Source organism: Morone saxatilis, unplaced genomic scaffold (assembly GCF_004916995.1).
Source record: "Morone saxatilis isolate NCDOM2014 unplaced genomic scaffold, NCSU_SB_2.0 Contig11, whole genome shotgun sequence".
Taxonomy (NCBI): domain Eukaryota; kingdom Metazoa; phylum Chordata; class Actinopteri; family Moronidae; genus Morone; species Morone saxatilis.
Window position 1 is genome coordinate 15823748 of NW_023339663.1, and position 21613 is coordinate 15845360.

Below are 21613 nucleotides of genomic sequence, written 5' to 3' on the forward strand. Positions count from 1 at the left end.
GACACACTGCTCGGTCGGTATGTGTAGTACAGTGTGAGCTGGTGGAGGTCGGTAGTGTTCGTCAGGGTTGGATGAGAGAAGAGTTTTAAAAATAAAAAAAGAAAAATAAAAAGAAAGGGGGGAGAGAAAAAACAAAAAAAAAGGGGGAGGCACCTGTGAGACGGAGCAGGTCACAGCCTACCGCGGTGTCAAGTTGGCGTTAATCACGGTACAGTTTCAGACACATCGGGATCAGCTCCAGACCCGGACACTATGACTGCGTGTTGTTGTCACGGACTCTGATAAACGCGTGAGGTGAGTCAACCGGCCGCGTACTCGCAGCGTTACTCCCATCAGCTGATAGACTTAAACCTCTTAACTTTGGCTCATAAATATTGAAGTGTTAACAGGCCTGAGCGAGAGAGAAAGAGAGAGAGAGAGAAAGAGAGAGAAGTTTTTCCTCCGTCCTGAACTGTAACGTTGCTGCAGTCAATCTCTGCTGTACGTGTTGCTGTTCACACATGCAGGAAACTTTTGTTTTTGTACTCGGTTATGAACGCTTTGGCCCCCTACTCCCTCTTTCTGTTGCTTTAGGACTGAACTTTGACATCAGAAATAATCAGTACAGACAAACCCAGCTGGCTGTTGGAGGGATAAGACGGGGCTGACTTTCTGTGGTCTACATTTGTCTCTTGTATACTCTTTTATCAGTTGAAACATAATCCTGACTGGTGTGAATACTAACAAATCAACAGTCTTTTGGGAGGATTCATTTCAGTGTTAAGTGTAACCGAGCTGTGTCTGTTTAGTGTCACAGTAGAAGAATAGACATAAGGGTGCTTCATTATGGGAACTGACCTCCTTCTGTTGTTTGTGCTTCCAGGACACTGTAATTGTACCTCTCCGGTGAGGCAGTATTGAGCCGCTGATCATTATGGATAAACAAGGCTGTCCAGCCCCTTGCATGCAGTTACATGTACCAAATGAAAGCCAGACCAAACACACACGTGTCAGACTCCTTGCTTGTACACAGTGATACGATGTCTAATGAAATGTAGGAAAAAACGATCTGTTATGGAAGTGTTTGAGTGACGCTTTAGTGCCGACATTGCTGCAGGAAGTCTGAGTAAGTAGATGGATGACAAATGTACCAGGGAAAAACAAATGTACCAGGGAGAAACAGAACAGACAGCAGAGGTTTGGTCTTTGTTTTCAGGCACTCTAATTGGGCTAGCTGAAAGTCAAGCCATTAAACTCCAAATGGGCTTTACAATAAAATTCCCATTACAAATATAAAGCTTACTCTCAAAGATGATCGCTCTGTACTTTGTGAAGAACTACAGTTGTGTCTGGTTGCGTACTTTAAAATGACTGAAACCAAGTAGCAGGGGTACAGACAAAGCAAAATGGTGAAAACCTACACGTAGGATAGAAATCAGCTCTTGTTGTTAAAAGCCTTCATTCGGGAGGCCAAACAATGTGGCAAAGGAAGGTGTCAGAGAGACTGAGAAGAATAAAAACACCTTCATGTTTCAACTAAGAAAGGCTTTTATACTCGTAATTGTTCAAGGATCTGAATTTGTAAAGCGTACTCTCCAGAGGTGTACATTTCCACCATTTTGTTTCCTGTTTTTTCCCCTTTGAGCACCTGTGGACTTTCAACAGAGGCCCCTAAGCTCTCACCGTACCACTGTTTTTTAAAGATAGAAGTAGACCTGTTTAAATGCCATGATTCCTGTTTTCTCTGTGTTATTCAGCTTGTTGTGAAAAGCTTTGCGTCACCCAGAGTTGTGCAAATATGAAAATTCGGCTGTGCTCACGCTTCTGTTTGCATACATGCTGTAACTGTCTTCTTTGAAAACAGTCGAACATAAATCTGCACACAATATTAATCACTTGAGTTTAAAATAAATATACTCATAACAACGGCAAATAGCGGACAGAATCTGATTATGTGCTACAGACTCGTTTCTAATTCCATTTCACGCACTGTGTTTTAAACTAGGAATAGCCAGGCAACGTGGTTAAGATTAAAAACATTTGCTTTTACACCCTAATCTTTACTTTTGGAGTAAGCCCCATTGCTGCGATGCAGATTTGCAGATGCATATGTTATTTGTTTAAACGCATATTCAGAGAACACAGCAACTCAAGCTCTGATTCGACGGGTTAACAAGGCAAACACGTAAAAGCAAATTGGGGAAACCAAAAGACCAAACAAACACAAGGTTTAAAGCACAGTCTCTGTGATAATGTCAGAATGTCGGATTACTGCTGGTAATTACCATAAAAACCATGTTTTATGAAACAGGTTTGGTTAAGTGTTGGCTCATACAAGTTATTTGCTGTACTTTGGCAGAAAGGTCTTCGATTTAGCAGCAAACCCAATGTGATTTCTGTTTAAATTCATTTGTGTTGTTTGTGGCTTAGTCATAAATGAACCTAATGATGTCAATATTATTATTGCCACACACACACACAGCGTGTTATTTCCCAATCACTCTGTGGGCTATCGGAGCACAGATATTTATGTCACGTGTCTCAATGTGGGAACTGGCACTAAAAAGATATTTCAGTGTGAGAAAAGGGTCATTTTAGTTCATTTTAATCTCATTAAAATGTAAATAATAAACTGATGAGGTGTAACTGTTTCCTTTTTAAAACGTCCTGATGAGTTTGGTAATGAGGCTGGTATTATCCTTTGGGTTTAATGACACTTGGCTAATTATAATTTGGTGTTTTTTTTTCTGTTATAACTTCTGTTATCACAACCAGACATATGGTATCATTTACTGTGGTAACACTAAAGACCACTCGCAGCGCGACGGTCGGCTCCTCCTTTGCTTTTCCTCGCGAACGGTAAATTCGTTGGGCAGTTGTTACAACATGGCGTGGGGTTTTCACAGTGACGTTAAAGAAACTGAGTGGTTGAGCCCCCAGATGAGGTCACAGACGTCTGTACTTAAAGTCGGTGTGTGTCTGGAAATCAAACAGAGGTTTGGAAACATTCACACTATTTACCTGTTGCATAAAGGACAGAGGACAAGGTTGAGTGAGTAATGCTACCAGATTTAGCTCTTGCTTTCCCTATCTTTCTTGTTAGCTGATTTTCATTGTATGCAGAATTTTTGGATTTTAAGTTAATTCAAATCTGATAAATACTTTAGCAAATATTGGCTTAAATAGCCAGGCTTCACTTTTAAGCCTTTCTCAGGAAGCCGTTCTTGTTTGTCTTTTCAGTAGGAACTGAGATACAAAAAGTAAACATGTAATTAATGTTGGGTGTGGATCCTAGCTACTTAATTTGGGGTGATTTTTGTGTGTTTATAAAATAGGCTTAACGGAGCAGGAAGGAAGAATTAAAAAGGCGGTGGAGGGATTTGGGTGTTACTGAAGGTTGGCACGTTTAAAAACAGTTCTACTTTGAGACACACTTGTGGCACCTGATTTGTTCTGCGTGGTTTCATATGCTTGTTTTATATATGTGTGTATATATAGTTGTGTCTCTGTCTTATCCAGGTATTTATTTATAAAATGAAAATGTACTGTTAAAATGCCCGGCGAGGATTAACAGCTTGTCGTACCAAGTCACAGCCAGGCTGACCCGTAAGCTCGCTGTCTGTTGCTAATGATGCAGTCACCTGTCGCTTCACATCACACTGAAACAGGTCTATCTTAACCCTTTAGACATTAACTTGTCACGTCTCAGGATACTGCTGTCAAAAGCACACTGGTGATCAAGTCTTTTCAGCTTTCAGTTTTAAATTGTGCTTTCCACCTCATGCCACGTAACATTTCCATCAGTTCCACACATGCATCAGGTAATAGCAGAGACTACAAGGGATTTAAGTACTGATTTGAACTACCATCGACCAAACATGTTCTCTGCAACATTGCCAAACAGCATCATAAATGATAAATGGCATTACTACAAGTGGGAGTGGATCTACAGTAACTGTATTTGTTTTGACACTGTATGCAAAAGAGGAAATGATATTATCAAGGGAGAGTAACCAGCCAGATGGGGAAAAATATCCACCAGAGGAATTTTTACAGTTGCAAGAGTAATTCTTCTGTTAATACAATTTATACAGAAAATTAATGAATGGCAGATGATCTATCACCGAAACATTGTGAGCAAAAACTGAAAACTATGAGCTCTGTAAAGGTAGATGTTATGGCAGGGCTGTTGTATTGGATTGTATTATGTTGTATATGTACATTAATGTGTATTTTATTTACAAGGTAAAGACACTAAGAGACTGGACAGTATCTAATACAGTCTTGGTAAATGCAATAAAGTCAGTAATTGATAATAATAATAAATAATTATTAGTAATATATCCAATTATTAAATTCTAAATTAAATGTTATATGATTGTAATATTGAAATTCTATAGAAAATAAGAAATGTTCTTTATCTTTATATGTGGTGCTTTATCCACTGGCTTGAATTGGTATTGAAAAGTGGATCGGTGAAAGGCATTCCAAGTAAAATGTCTCGGTAATAGCATACTAAATGACTATTTTAGTGCACAGCAGTCACAGCCACCTCTAAGCACATCATTCTTGCTTCGCAACTAAGTGTCCAGGGACATTTTGAGAAGCCTGTTTTCTCATTTGGAGTGTGGCACAATGGCAAAGTGAGTTACATTTGGAGTAGTTTGTTCATAATCACCACCTCTCTGCGTTGGTGATTATAGACGACTGTAACACCTGCAAAGAGACCAGACGCACGGTCCCAAAGTAGACTTGTATCAGGGGAACAAATGTGACTGCATACAGAAGGAAACACAGAATAGGAGCACTGTATTCAGTGCAGTCCAGTCAACTCTGGGTTACAATAGAGTTAGCACTTTGGATAATGGTCTCAAGAGACTAAAGGCGCAGCTGACACTTCTGGCTCGAAAACAACAGTTTAGTGGCAAAATTGTATCAGCAAACAATTACACCCTGAGCTCAGCTTTGTCTCTGCTCAGCCTGGCTACTGTAGCTATACTATTCTATGATATATTGCTTTGTTTTAAGATTGTGTTTTAAGATGTTTGGGTTTTCTTATGGCTCGGTGATAACATATCAGTCAGGATACTACAAAGAAGTTCACACTCAAATCAGTATATTGTAAATGTGTGCTGTAGTCATTTTTCTCTGACACTTTAGGTGTGTATGTTCTCTCCTTGGCCACAGCCATTCAGCGGCTGCCACTGCTGCCTCAGGCATTTAAAACTCCACCCTCGAGTGGCTACTTTACCTCGTGAGACTCTGCTGTGATCCCCCAGCATCCAGGGCGTAGTCTTGCTTTCCAACCACACTTCTCCACCTCTGCTGCCAACCCAGTATACCTAAGCATTTTCCTTTCGCAAGCTTCATCTACCGTATCCTCCCGTGGGAGTTTAAAAGCCAAAATACGCTGCTGTGTGTCTGACCACAACATCAGGTCTGGCCTTGACGTCCTGCTCGCTGCTTCCTGTGGGATCATCAAACCCCTGGACTTAGCTGGGCTGTAGTGCGCCTGGTCAAAACTGCCGTGCTTCCTCATGGACAAAACAGAATAATATATTATTTAATTTGTTTGGTCTTAACTTCAAAACTTCTGTGTTCAGCTACAGTACATATGAAAATCTGAACTTTCTCACAGAGTTTATTCCTCTATTCCTGTTTCTGTTCTCTAACACCAATAGTTTCCCTGTGGCTCTTGATGTGTATTGTATACAGTCTTCTATTGTGTTAGTTTTATGGTCATGGTGGATCACATGGTGGATCACACGGTGGATCACATGGAGTAATTCAAGGCTTTCTAAACTTTGTAGATCTGTAAACTTGAGTTTTTTCCCTTCTCTTCTTTTGTTTCCCATCAGGTGAGCTGTGACTGTCCCCTTCTTTGTGTGTCTCTGTGCACCTGCATGCACCGTGGACAGCCCCGGCCTGTCAGAGAGGCGCTGTGCTCAGAGACTGTGCTGCACTAGGAGAATCCCATGGCTTCTGGCCCTCCATCTCCCTCTGTAGGCCGCAGGCTCAGACTGCTGGAGTTGCTGTTTGGCGCTTTGTTGGTCTTGCTGGTTTCTGGGCTCGGACCAGTGCTAGGTCAGAAGGTCTACACCAACACATGGGCTGTTCACATACCTGGAGGTCAGGAGGAAGCAGATCTAATTGCAAGCAAACATGGGTTTATCAACCTTGGACATGTAAGTAACAAGCTTGTTATTTCCTGTATTTGCGCTGATATAATCTTTAGATATAATGATAGAGTTCTTGTGATACGAGGGCCGTACGTAGAAATAAAACCAAATAGTTTGACTATGCAAATGTCGGAGTCTTTCGCCTCCTGAAAGGTGCATAAAGGCGTATGAGCTTGCTGCTATTACACACTGTGTGCCCTTGCTGTGTGTCTAATATGTGCCTTGTATTCTATCAATATTCAGATGTGCTCCATTATGATTATTATAAGTTTGTATGATTCTTCAAAAGTTCATTATATTGCGGTTTCGTGTAGGCTTCTCTTTTGCCGTCTGTTTTTTTTGTTTTCCACTTTTTCCATCCAAAGATAAAACACTAGAATCTTTCAAATGTATTAATATTTAAAAAATATTATTTCTCTGATAAGTTATTAGTATGTGGCCTAATGTTGCATATTCAGTGTTTTTTGACAGTGGAGTTGGAAGAAGCAGGGTGGTTTTGTACTGCTCAAACATAAATGTTACAAGAAAAGATCATTTTTCCATCCTGGTTTTTTGCTTGTTGTTGAACTGGTTATAATAATCTAAATAGTCTAAATAGTTTAAATAATCTGAAGCCACAGTGTGAAGCTGGGGACTGATCTGAAAATAACTGAAACTGACAAAGGCTAGACAAAATTCTAATAACTTTCCACCCACATACACAGTGCTTTTTAGTGTTGACAGTCAAGAAGAAGCACATTGGGCAATTGAATAAATAGTGGACAAAACACTGAATGGTAGGTAGCATGTTTAAAGCTATTTCCCCATTATCATGGGGAAATAGCTTTTATATCGCAAAAAACCCCAAACTATTTGCCAGATTTCTGTGGAACGGTGGATAGAGAGACATGGCTATAAACTAGTAGGGAGCGCGAGTTGGTTGTGTGTTAACTTTGGAAGAGCGAGGTGACCTTTAGTTGAGCTGTGAGTGCGCACTAAAACCTGGATGGTCATTTCTCTGTTTAAAAATCATACAGTTCAGACATGCGTCAAATAATCTTATCAAATTGTCAGTGACTAGATCAAAACAGCTAAAATTCCCACATACAACACATTCAGTATCTTTAACAGACTCTATCCAAAAATGTTCCAATTAGGTGCGCATCAAATTATTCTTGTGTATATACAGTATATTCTGAAAGTTTCATAAAACCAGCCTTTGTGTTGAGCCACAAGCCAAAATACTGTTAATATGCAGGAGTTAAGGAGAAATAGGTTTTCAGTCAATTGCCGTTTCCGTCTTAAGGGAGGTTTAAATTATTAAGATCTTATTATGCCCATAGCTTCCCAGGCCCAGTAGGTGTGGGCGATGTACGGATAAACATTTCCTGTATGCTTCAGTGATGTCTTCATCTATTATGACTTCCTGTTTGACCTCAGTGCAAACTAATTAGCCAAGTCATCTTCATTATCGCGTCTCTGACTGAAATTAGTGTAGTCTTCAGTAGGATCTCCTTTTTTTTCTTTTTTTGTCTCTTCAAAAGGCGATTCTTATTGTGCTTAAGTGTTCAACAGTCACTTAACCTGATAGGAGAGGTACAGGTAATTTTAATACTATAACAAAAGTGCTCTTCTGGCTGGTTCCCAGCACATTTTGAGCAATGAGTATCTGTTTTGGTGGGTGTATTGAACTTTGTAACTGTCACAAACTGGATAGATGGGGAAACCTAGCAGATGTTGATGATCTACTCACTGATGATCACTCATCATCTACTTCACATATCATTTTATTTTCAGTGACATTAAACAACGTTTTTGAATCATCTATTCCTCCCAACTAGTTTTCACAGATATTGCTATTCTATAGTAGAGCTGTAATTACAATTTCCAATTTAATACGTAGGCCTTTAATTACAGTAGGTGGGACACAGCAGTAAATAAAGTTTACATACAAACTATAACATAGGAATGTGAGGGTAACAACAAATAAATACAAAGACTAATAGATTGGCGACAAGCAGCTCTTCATGCAGCTGTTGAATTTCATAGTCTCGCCACTTTTCTGTTTTACAGCGCATGGTCTTACTGGGCATGACCAGGAATGTAATTTGTGCTCTGAATAACAGCATGCAGACTAATGAGTAATCCGACACACTTAAATCCTTAAACTATGTATTGCCCATGGACAGTGAGGAATCCAGACAGAGCAATTACACCCGTGTTCTTGCACAAATGGAGACGAGGAGCTGTGTGGTTTGGCTGATCTCAGCAACTTACTTAAAACCATTTTATGATATTTTGAGGGAGGAAAACTATTGTCTGACCAGAGCTAGCTTGACACAGAATTTATGATGGAAAAATGGTAGGGCAGAGGCCTATCTAATGAAGCAGTCTTAATAAAGTTAGCAGGATAAATGCTGAATAAAGCCTTGAACGCTCTCAAATCTGAAACATGGACTCAAGTAAAAACAGATGTTTCTGGTTTTCACTCTAAGCAGGTATTCTTCTTATTAAACCTAAAAGTCAAATCCTTGATCTGGCATTCATTTTTATGCTGGAGAAAAAGTGGGTTAAAATAACCCAGTTGCGACCCACCGCATCGCCAAGGAGATGGAAGCCAAAAAAAGCCTGACCTGACCCGGTATGAGTTCTGTAGAAATAACCATAGAAACCATCTTGTGCTCCTAAGGCATCTAATCATTACCTTTGGCCTAATGTGCACATGTTGGGCACCAAATGAAAAAGTCAGTTTGAAGTATCAAACAGAAATTCATGAGACGGATACCTATTCATTGCCAAAGAGCAAGCATATTATTCCTCTACTTGAGGTCCTGTAAGTGAATGAAAAGCAGAAAGAATGAGCATATGAATTTAGATAAATAATCCTCAGGAGTACCCTGGTTGTGCTGCTCTGGCCTCTGTGCTGCAGCAGTTAGGGGATTAATTGATTAGTCGATTGACAGAAGATTAATTGGCAACAATTTTAATAACCGATTTTGGCAATTTAGGTAATTTTTTTTTAAAGGAACAATTTCAAACTTCTCTGGTTTATCAAATGTGAATGTTGTCTGGTCTCCTTTTTGAACTGGTTGTTGCATAAAATATAACATTTTCACCATTTTCTGACATTTTATGGACTGAATAATTTATTGATTATTTGAAAAAACAACAACAGATTAACCGATAATCAAAATAATCGTTAGTTGCAGCTCTAATTAAGTTGCTTGCTTTAGACACTGACTTCAGGAGGCTTGCCGTAGGGCACACACAGTCTGAGAACTAACAACATGACATCACAGTGATGAACCTTTAAAGTAAATGACACGTTACAGACACGTCTGTTAAGCCCTCGGCAGGTATTGATTCATTCTCTCCATCCATTAACTTTGAAAGGTAAGGTATAACCACAAGTGATGACCACCCTGACTGCATTCCAGTACGTCACTGCTCATTGATTAAAATGAAGCCATTACTTTAGAGCTGGGAACAAACAAATCTGTTAAGCCTGTGTTTTTTGCCTACAGCTGATGGGAAAATGGAGTTTCTTTGTGAGCTATGTGTGGCCAGGCATGGCGAGTCTGAGCTGTGGGGCTGTGCATGGAGCTCTGCGTCTGACTCTGCTGGTGTGTGCAGGTGTTGGAATTAGGCAGAAGAGCTTGAGGGGAGGATCAAAGACTGCCGCTGGGCAGGTTTTACAGCTCTGATGATGGTTATTTTTATTTCACCTTCACTCATTTCCCGCATACCACGGCATCCGTACACCCTGTACCATAAACATGTCAGCTTTCTATGTTCCTCCATCATGACACATGGAGCATGTTGTCATTAGGGTGCGTCTGTGTGTAGCCATTTCTTGACAACAATAATTAAGAACAACACATCAGTCTGCTGTTGCACCATATGTTGCACCTATTGAGTGGATTAGATCCTAATCAGTTTTTACATGATTTTCTTATGTATGAGACAATACAGATTTTCATTAATGTAACCGAACTCCTTAAATATTTTAAAATGCACAATTAATTTTACTGCAACTAATGAGTGTTTTCATTATTGATTTAATCTGCCGATTATTTTCTCTATTCATTGTTTGGTTTACAAAATGATAGAAAATAGTAATACATGCTTGGTACAGTCTCCTAGAGCACACAGTGACATTTTCAAATAGTTTGTTTTGTCTGACCAACAGTCTAAAATCCAAAGATCATCATTTCACTTTAATTTTAAGACCTGGGAAAAATTAACTAAACAATGAAACTAAACAATGAATCGAAACAATAGACAGCAATAGACAACAGATCAGCTTTGACATTAAAATGGTTGGCTAGTTTATCTTGTCTTTACTTTTTCCAAAATGTTTTTAAAACTAAGAACACAGACAAATATGATGCACCTGTCTATATTTGTTCTTTTTTACGGTTGGTTTGGTGTGTTGGGGCCAAAAGTCACTTGAAGTCCATTCCTGTTTCTGTCACTACCAATCACTCAAGGTGAGCTAGCCAGTGTGACAGTGGAGATGGCCTATTGTCAGTGAGGAAAGTTTAAGGCGATGCCGTCTGACAGCAGCAAATCATGTAAAACACTGATGCACTCTAAGTGCACCAACTGTCTCAGTTGAGTTACACGCACTCTCTGCACCATCCCTACTTAGTTGTCATTTGGCTGTAAAACCCCTCCCTTTTTTCTCTTCTCTTCATTGTTAAAGGGGATGCAATAGATGATGCCAGTGAGGAATATCAATATTAATGTATCTGGAATGAAGCAGACTATTTTAAAAGTAAAAGGTTGCCGTGACCAAGTGGTGTTGAAATGGATTACACCTCTCACTCTGACTCCACTTTTAGATTATAGAACCATTTTAGAACAAGGGGAATAATTAAAACTAAGTTAAAGTAATAAAATTAAGAAACGGCTGACTCGCACAGTGGTAAATGGGTATTAACTGCCAACTTGCATCTCAGGATGGTTATTTTCCATTTTAAAGACCTTTTCTAGCCCGTATCATCAGACTTTCACTGCAGTTTTTCTTGGGGAACAAAAGATTTTTGTGCTATGTCTGGTTCAGCTGCACCTTCATAAAGCCGGCATTTAAAATAAATAGTGAAATGGGATTGGAGCGATTGCTATTAGTAGTAAGAAGTGATTTGGTAAGGAGAACTGACACAAGTTAAATAAACCTTGAGAATTATTACAGCGTAATCTGTAAATGGGATCAAACAGCCACAAGGTCAAAGGTTTAATTTTAAAAATGGATCAATTGTGGTCACTCTTACAACAAAAGCACCCTCTTTGTTTGATCTGTTGAGCTCGACAGCTGGTGAAACTGCTGGGTAGATTTCTTTTTATATTTTTTAGGTCGCTCATGTGTTTTGAAACATTGCGCCTTTCTGTCTCTGGCCTCAGGCTTTCACCATCTCTTCCATCTTGTATGCAGCTCATGAAAGTTCCCATAGTGATGACGAGGCTCAGAGACTCAAGTTAAACTCGCTCTTTGCAATGTTGCACGACGACTCTGTCTCTCTAATTGATGTTGATTTTTCTTTCCTTTCCTTATTACATTATAATTTACTGTTCAAAAATACCCTGTTACATTACTGGCATTAAATAATAGTAATGCAATCATAATTATAACCTTTAATTTGTGCTGCAGTGATTAAGGTTTAGTATTTAACACGATAGAGATAAATCTACCTGCACAGAGCTTGATTGCATAAGGAGTATCAATAGCACCGTTTCCAAGAAAGTTTGATTTCCTTCCTCCTTGTCCTGGAATAAGAAACAGGTTACTAAAAAAACATGTAACATTTGCAGGACACTATGTTTGGAGGATGCAAAATAAATCTTATTTTCCTTATAAGCCGCCTTTGATTATTCACAACCAGACGTAGGAGAAAAAAAGGAGATAAATAAATAAGTCATCTCTTCCTACTCTCACTTCAAAGTAAAATGTTTCTCAGAAGCGTGTCACTTCCCTTCTGTGAACAGTGGTTTCTGTTGCTGGTGGTGGATACAAACCGCTGTGCTCATACGGCTGCTCTATTTGGAGGCCAACTGCCTTCATTGCATGTGAGGGAGGATTGTTTTTGGCATACTGTGCCCTCACTGTACTCCATGCCACCATCTTGGCCCATTTCTGCTATCTAATGTGCTGATTTCTTTCCTCCTTTCTGAAGTGGTTGGACCCTTTTTTATGAAGATTATTAATATTCTGGTCAGCACAAGAAGGAGCAAAAGAGATTGATATTATCTATAGTTTTGATGAAGTACATGAAATGACACTGTCCTATCTGTAACTCTTGACACAGCACTGCACTTAAAGGCAGCCTCTGTAAGATCTTCCACTTTAATCTGGCCCACAGTTTTCTTAGTAGTTCAAAAGATATGGCGGAGGAACTTCTAATCTTTTCCTTCCACATTTGGTTGAATTTCCTTTGTATCTTTTACAGGCGACTTTAAATGAAAACTCCCCACAGGGCCTCACATTATCAGATATTACAGTATCTCTTACCAAATGATTTAATATTGCCAAAATTAGGTTGCTTTTAGACTATATTTACAGGAATTTGTATACAAAATGTTGGACATGTCATTTTCTCAGAAATGTGTGTTAATCACAGATTTATCATTTATTTCACTTCAGTCATACATCCTCGCAAAGTAGAAAAAAATACATGGTAAGCTATATTATATTATGAAAATATCCAACATCCCAGAATATCTGCCTGGCCTTACTTTTCTGTAGCTGTTCACCTACTGATACAAAGGAAACAAAAAATGTCCAAATGTATATTTAGATAAACTTCTAACTTTGGTTAAACCAACTATGTTAAGCTAAGCCACCCGACAGTGACAGACACTCAGTGTGCAGCTGCTTTACAATTGTGTGATCGGTTCTTTTCACTTTACTTTGAAGCAGAAGTACTTTGACCTTTTGATTTAAGTTCGTTTTTTTCCTTTTCTGTCTTAGGTGTTATCATTTTATTTCTGTGTAACACTTTCTTCTTTTCTGGTAACCTCACAGAAATCCCATTGAGCAATTTTATCCACATTTTATCATCTGTTAACCACTGTTGTCAGCATTGAACTGTTGGATTTATTGTATATGCTTGGTTAAATAATGTGGTTTGTATGTCGTTTGTAGAGAAGGGGTAGATGCATGTTTTGTCCTTTCACAAGGATTTTTACAAGGTATACCTTTTTGAAGAATGTTTGCAGCTTGTTTCAAAGTGTTGGTACTGGATGTAATCACTCATTGTATTTTACAAACACTGGTTGTCCATTCTCTGTGCTTTGTTATGAAGTTGTGGCTTTTTATCTCACCTGCAAAAATTGGTAATGGTTGATGGTCTCACTGTATTTCTCTCGGTCAGAACTGTGTAGAGCTATAACGGCAACAGCTTAATTTAGAGGCTGTGCTGAACTGTTGGCCCTGCGCTGCCTGATAAAGGCTAAATCATTTCTGACCCATCTCACTGTTGAAGCTTCATTGCAAAGTACAATCCGTGTGAATTGGAAAACACCTGAAATGAGAGGCTGAAGGTATGGAGTCCATAATTGGACTCTGGAGAAGTGAAGCAATTAACTGTGGGGAAATAGGGGGTTTGAAGAAATTTGCTGGAAAATCTTCTGACAGGATATGACTGGCTCAGAGATGATGGGAGAAGAAGCGGCCCACTGATCGCTGAAAGGAGCTACTTTGCATGATTTGTACAATCCCACACAGGTGCTTACTATTTTTTGTGTGTGTGTTGTGTTGCCACCAAACTGAGGTCAGAAATGAGCTGCATAAACGCCTTCATAAAGCCCTATGAAGATTTAATCCACACCTCTTTGCTTGAGCTGCCTACTTTGTTGCAAAGTGTGAAAAACTTTTGAAATGTCACAAAAACTGTGAATTATTAGTGTTTTTCTAGCAGCTGCAATGAGATGAATAATAAGGTTTGCACAACAAAAATGCAGTCCTGTCAGTAAACACGCCCACATGAAAAATGGAAATAGCCTTTCAGGAATTAATTAATATTGAGAGGGTTATTGCTCATGTATGTCAGTTAATATTTGCAATATTTTATGACCTGAATGAATGTGAAAAAAAGAAGTGCTTTATGATATTCTAATGTAAACACAAAAGGAGTCATAAACTATGGAAGCACGGGCCATTTAATATAACCGGGAGATGTGGCGGTAAAGATAATTTAAAGTCAGCCGTTGGAGCAAACATCACTTAATCATTATGAATATGACGAATGCCTTTTCGTCTCTATACGTTAAACACTTCCTTTATTGACAAGAAAACACCCAGAGCGAGCCCAAGAATATTTCTAGCTGATTCTGCCCCCTCCGTTCACCCTTTTTAATCACATATGATGTATAGTGTACACCTCACACAAACTTGGATGGAAACCAGCTATTGAACTTGCATCAGTGTTTCTATTCATCCATGATATGTTACTATACCCTGAGGGCCTTTCCAGGGTCCTAGAGTCAAACATGTGGCTCAAACACACCAGCCATATAGATTGCCACCTCTAAATATTTGATAATGCTTAAGCATGTTTTGTAAGCTGGTTTACTTGTGCAATATCTTCATTAATCTTTAACGCACCACTCTCCATACTGCAGCTCTGGCCTACTTTAGCCAATGAGAGCTGATAGCTCTAACGGAGTGTGCAGCCCTATACAGCCAACGTAGCATGTCCCTTTAGAGATGGAGCTGCTTTGAAGTGCAGTAATGATAACGCTGAAAACATAGTTCACAGTCAGAATTGTTGGATGTGGGCCCCTGTTTGGTGCGGCCCCATTAAAAGGCTGGGCTTTTCATCCAGAGAGGAATGTATCGTTTCTCATCTCTGTGCGGTTGATCAGCAGCAGAGTGGTGCATCTCTGCAGAGTCCTTGGTCCTTGTGTTGCTGTCAATGAGAAAGCCTCCCTTTTATTCCACAATCAGTGACCTCTCTCTCGCTGTACAGAGCCAGATCTCACTTCATCTCACTTCATCTCAGCTGCTCTTCTTTGAACGTTAATGAACAGCAGAGATTGATGTGTCCCTGTTTGCTCTGCTGGAGAGGAATGACTTTGGAGCCAATATACCTGAAATCAAATTCTAAACCATCACCACTGAAATACAATGTCACTGATCCAGTGTATTAGAATAAGTTCTAATGTTCACTGTAAATGTAAGTGTCTCAATTGTTAAAGAACACCAAATAACACGTTCACATTCATTTATCTTTCCGTTATTTTTGTCACATATAAACATGGCAACAAAAACGATGGCAAAGATCTTTCTGTGAAATCTGTCAGCAAAGCTACACGTTGTGTTCTCACACATTGACGCTTTGTAATGTAATTTATAGAGGAAATCTTTGTAAATACTTTTAAGTTAACAAAAAGATGACCTCGCATTTCAGCAGTCCAATAACTACACAAGGTGAATCTGCTGAATTGCCCATATATTAACACATTGCAGTATTTACATGAACAGATGTTACTGTTGTGGCACTTTAAGGAAAAATACAAAAGAGAGAGAGAGAGAGTGAAATGAGTAGTGTAGCGTTGAACAGGCTGTCATCGTCCATCAGAAGCAACTTCATGGAGTCACGGAAACAAAATAGAATCACGCCTACACACCACAGCTGCAAAACAAGTTGGGCAACCAGAGAATTTAGTTGTGCTCCACCTTTTAAACTTGATATTTTTAAGCATAGAAGGTGTTACATCAGAAGGTGAGGAGAAAAATCCGACGGTCTGATCTTGACTTTGTGAATGACTCACTTGTGTTCCTGACCCTTTCAGATGTTGTGATAGAAGGGATTTTATTGAGCAACATTTTTAGGCATTTGTAGTCCTCATTATATTCAACAACATGTTTGTGCAAAGCGTTATAATTGCATCATACGTGACTCTGTGTGTAGACATCGCCTTTCTCTATAGATGATTCTGTTTCAGCCCCAAATGTTAGGAAAATAATATCTGATAGCCTGAAACAGCTTTCAGTCAAGAGAGATTTGTTGTCTTGGCTTTGTTTGTCAGTACTTTCGTTATAGCAAATAACATTTTGTGACCCTGTGTGTTTGTATCGCTTTAGATTGGGTTATTAATCAAAAGGACACTGCATCAGGTCAAACCAATAATTGCTGTCTTGTGGAAAAAAATGTGTGGAAAGCCAGTGTTGTGACTCAGAGTGATAGTACCAAAGGGCAAGTCCTGAGAATACAAAAGCAGCGCATGAATCAGTGTTTCTGGAGAACTATCCTGAGGATGACATAAATGTCTGGATGAGGTGGCCACTGGCTTTACTCACCCCCACCCCCCTCCATCATTCTGAAGACAAAGATGGAAAGAAAATAACAAACCGGTCAGCAGGAGGCCATCTCCAGCCTAGAGCAAAGGAGTGAACAGTCATATTGCCAGGGGTCCTGGGAACTGCAGCAGTCATTACTCTGCTCTCCCACAGAGGAGTGATGGGGGCTGGGATGGAGCGGAACCACACACAGGTCACAGGGGCTGTAACAAGAGCCAGATGTGCTGAGGGGACATGAAAATACATGGACAGGCCCCTCTCAGCTTTTATATATGAGCAAGCTCACATGTACTTACACGCACTGAGAGAACGCGAAGGTTGAGGTATTTAAAGAATGTCAGTACTGAAATGGAAACTACTTTTTGTGATGTTCATATGTGAAAACAATAATAGCAGGAACAATAGCAATAGGCTGCAACCTTTGATCATCACATTTCTGCTCAATTTTTCTATCAAAAAAACTGAAATCAAAAGTTTTCACTTAAACACTTAAAAGAACCTTTTGTTAAATGTATTATATATTATGCCTGTGGTGTAGCTTCTGTGCTTGAACCTGCAAGGGAGGTGTTCTTTACTGACCAAGACGTCTTGATAAATCTTTGGTAAATTATTAAAGTAGGGCTGAAACAATTGATAGAAAAATAATCACTTAATTGTTTCAGACACTTTTCAAGCAAAAATTAGGGGGAAAAAATGCAGAAAATGAAAAATGCTTGACTTGATGGTCTAGCCTCTCAAATGTAAGCGTTTGCTGTTTTGAATATTGAATATCATATCATATATTGGTTTTGGACTTTTTGTACAAACACATTTTTAAGTTGTCACTTTGGGGTTTGGGGAGTTGTAATGGGTGTTTTTTCATGTTTTGTTTTTTGACATTTAATTGATTCAACAATCAATTAAATAACCAAAATAATAACTAGTAGATGAATTGATAAAGGAAATAATTATTAGTTGCATTCCCATTTTAGGTGGAGGCTTTATGAGTTAATGTTTAAGCAACAGCACACCTTTTTCAGAGCTTTACTTTGACTTAAAACTTAAAAGTGCTTATAAAGTTAAAAGTTACTTGTTACCAACCTAAAGATGATCTAATAATATGTTAAGGTACTTAGGGATGTAATTTAATCAGAACGATCAGATTAAAAATCTTTTTTTACAGCAAGAGGTATTAAATATTTCTATATCTATTTCTAGATTTCTTAAGTATAAGCTGAAGTGTGCCAACAATATCTCCGCATTAAGAACTATTTAAAGGTCTACAGATGCATATCAAGTAACTGCAATGTCCCTGATTCAGTTCTGGCCAGGGTCCTTTGTTGCACGCCAATTCCTGCCTAAATAAAAGCTAGGCTAGGCTCTTAAATTCCGATATGAAGTGTTTACAATTTGACCAAACTAAAAGCTGTTGTTGAATTTCTTATTTTTTTTTATGTGCTCTGTTAGGATGCCGTAGAGGATGCTAAAGAAGCAGGTCATAAATTTGATCCCTGGACTAACATTATAAATCTGCGTTGGGAAATGAACACATCACTTTATGGAAGGAAGCTAATTCATGGGGTCATTAAACAATGCACTTACCCATCTGCTCCAGTCGCCAGGAGATATGACTGGTTGTACTGGGCAGCTTCCAGTTTGGATGTGTTACTGTTGCTGAAAACAAGCGTCATCACTAAATGAATTTACCCAGGATATATTGGTTAATGCTTTTGATTCCATGGTTTCTCATTAAGTGATTAATTTCATATGAACCACTTCAGGTCTACTAGATATTCCTCTGTTAAATTGTTAACCGTGTTAGAGGTAACTGAACTGTCTGTGCCAGCGGTTGGTTTTGGCTTGTATCTCGTGTCACGGACGTAGACAGGATGCTTGTGTGCGACCCAACCTCCCTCCTCGCGTTACCCACACGATCACAGACACGCACACACACAAGCTGGCCTGGGAGACAGAGCAGTCGTTAGCGATGCAGTTTGAAAAGGGTAAAGGCTTAGATCTGATAAGCCTTTTCACAATGAAAACAAAGAGGTGAACGTTTAAAAGCTTGTAACCATCCTAATGGAGGTGGCAGTGTGGGAGGAATGCAGCAATTGGGTGGAGCTTTTCTTTTTATGATGGCTGGAAGTGATTTTTTTTTTCTCTCTTTGTAACAGGAGTCCTGCTAAGTTGTAACAGAGCTGCAGTTTTCAGCTGTTTGGCTGTGCTGCAGTGTAGCAGAGGTACTGGATTTAGATTTCAGATCGGGTGTCGTTATCACTTCTAGAGTTAGTTTAGCTGCACAGGACTGCCAGGGCTGGAAAGACGAGTTTCTATTTGAGAGGCTGTGTGCCTCTGGTCACCATGTCATCAAATTAAAAATAATGTGTGATAATTATAATGTAGTGGTGGTGATGTACAGTTAACGAACACATGCACTGTACATTTTGTGTGCCTGCCAGTACACTTGTATCTATCCAGTGCTTGCTAAATGAGAGTCTAAGGGACGTGTTTCTCTGGTCAGCTGTAGTATTTTCTTCTTTGACCTCAAGATGTAGATACAGTTGCTTTTATTCACATTATTAGTCTTCAGGGAATGAAATCTTGTCAAAATATTGTTTGGCACAAAGTGGTTGATAAAAATATCAAGCAAACAAAAACCTCTCACTCTCTTTCATTCTTTTTGTTGCCCCTTTAAATTCATTTTTCAGAGCTTTTCAGTGCTCCCAATCATGCAGCAGGCTGTTTCCTCCTCGCAGCACCGCACTCTGAGTAGGTGCTTATTTGTTTTTGAATGTTTCCAGTAATGTTTTGGTAACCTGCCAACTTGGCAGAAATGATTCCTAAATGCGCTAGAGGTAGAGTTTTTTTTTTTCTGATATCCTTTTTCAAAAGGAGTGTTTGTTCTTTCAGGATGTTATATCATCTGTTTTATTGATGTGACAGCCTCGTCAGGTCTCTGTGTGTTTTTCAGTTTCTGTGGAAGTCCTTAAAGTTTACTAGTTTGAGTTTGACAGTCAGTGTGACACAAACTTTAAAATGGAGGGTTTCTTTCTGGGTCATCTGTGTTGGAAAGGATGTGGAAGTTATCACATCTGTGTACAGTATCAGTTGTTGGTGTGTGTTTGAGTGTTCATGAATATTTTATTGCTGATGTAAGCTATGCATCAATGAGTTGCAGTTCCCCCCCTCCCCCCCACTTCATCAGATGTTGTTGAAATTGATTCCCTGGAAGCCTGCTATTGAAGACGGAGCTCATCTTCTTTATTGTGTGTGATCATTTTGCTGACTGAAGCCATGCTGACTGAATTGGAGGCCTTTATACAGTCAGTTTTATCTACGAAGGCTGGATTGGATTGGGATTATTTCAGTATACATGACTGTTGGCTGCTACTGTGCATTTATTGTGCGTTGTTTAGTGCTGTATACAATGTCCCAAGCATTAAGGCACAAGGATGTGATTTAAAATCAATATTACAAAAGGATTTTTTCCCCTGGATTCAAATATATTTTAATATCTGCAACTAATAATTTTCAGTAATGAATATAAAACAACAAAAGAAATGCAGCAGAACCTTACATTTGGAAAGCAAATATTTGCATTTTCACTTTATAAATTACATTATCGATTGGCAAAAGTGTTGGCAATTAATTTTCTGTCGATTGACTAATCCCTTAATTAATTATTCATTTCAGATTTAGGTAATAAGATGTCTTGAAATGGTGAAAATGGGCTATCACAATTTATATGAATAAAAACTTTAAAGATTTTTTTTTTTTACTAATCAAGTGCCTATTGATTTTATGAAAGATGTTCCTTTTAAAAATAGAGCCTTTTTTCCATTACGTTCATTTGGCTTTATTGCTTTATTTAAACTGCATCCATCCATCATGATGTAATTTATAAATGTTTTATCATACACTGAACGTGTGTGAGAGCTGATGTTGAACTGGGCTCTCACAACCTCAGAATATCTAGAATCTTACCACAATATGCAGGAAACCAACTGCACAGGAAAGACTGAAGAGGTTGTTTTGTGAGAAGTGTCCATCTGTTTGGATCTATTTCTCTGGAGGCTGCTTCAGCTCAGGGAATGTTACCAATGTTTTGGACAGGATACTGTGGTGGCTATAGTTGGTGAGCCTCAGTGACTCGCTCTCATTCCCAGGGCAGCAGTCCAGACGACTTCGGCCCTCATTCTCCTCTGTACGGATACTTCAGCTCACAGGTTTCCCTGAGTCTAGTGCCGCCATTCCTCGACTTTCCAATACACAAAGTAAACCAGGAGAGCTGCAATTATGGTGCTTGGAAAGAGCTGAGTCCTGTGCTGAGTTAAGCTCTTCCCAAAACGTGGGTTCAGTGTTTAGTCCACAGAAAACAGTCAGCCTCCCACTGCTTTCCAGACCTATAATACTAGCTGTTTATGTAAAGAATCTCTCCTCCCCCCTCCCCCTCCACACACACAAAACAGCCTGGAACCTTTTATTATCCTTATTTTGGCACCAGGTCGGCTTGTTCGTCTATTTTGGGACTGTTCTCCATTTTTCTTGTTGTCCCAGCTTACAGTAACTTCAGAGACTGGCGAGACTTTAGGTTACAGGAAACGGGCATTGTTTTATGCATAGTCACACTTACACACTGAGGAAGGGGAACCACAGACTAGTGTATGCCTTTACAGTGTCTTTGTTTATGCCACTGCAGAAAATTTATGGCAAGAAAAAACATGATGTTGAAAATGGTTAGTGTTCATTGTTCCATAAATAACATGTTGAACAGAGAGTTTACGAATCTTCATGAGACCAGAGTATCATGTGGACGGTGTTGACGGACTGTAGGAAATGGTTGCGGCCGGTCTTCCTGTCATTGTCCCAGCCACCATGCAGCAGCCTGGTTTGGGCAGCCAGAGTGCTGAATCCAGCAGTTGTGGCAGTCAGCTGGACACAGTCAGTATGTTCAGAGCTTCAGACTGGACCGGACTCTTCAAGAGAAAGGAATGTTCCCCTCTGTGGACGAGTGTGACCTGAAATGGCACCACACAGACACACACACACACAAGACACACACAGACACACACACACAGACACACAGACACACACACACAGACACACTTCCAGCAAATTCCACCCACACTGTGCTCTGAACTTTGCTGTGGTGAGTTACCTGAAATGGCTCCATATGGTGTGTGTGTGTGTGTCTGTG

At 39.4% G+C, this 21613-nt stretch overlaps 1 protein-coding gene across 1 annotated transcript in view; it reads left to right on the forward strand.

The window, feature by feature from the left end:
* Nucleotides 1-5837: 5837 nt before the first annotated feature.
* The window catches only part of furina (furin (paired basic amino acid cleaving enzyme) a), a gene marked incomplete at its 5' end in the record, with an annotated part of 73020 nt that continues 57244 nt past the window's right edge, over nucleotides 5838-21613 (forward strand). The window contains 1 exon segment of the mRNA XM_035652302.1: nucleotides 5838-6164. Coding sequence (XP_035508195.1) covers nucleotides 5955-6164 — 210 coding nt within the window.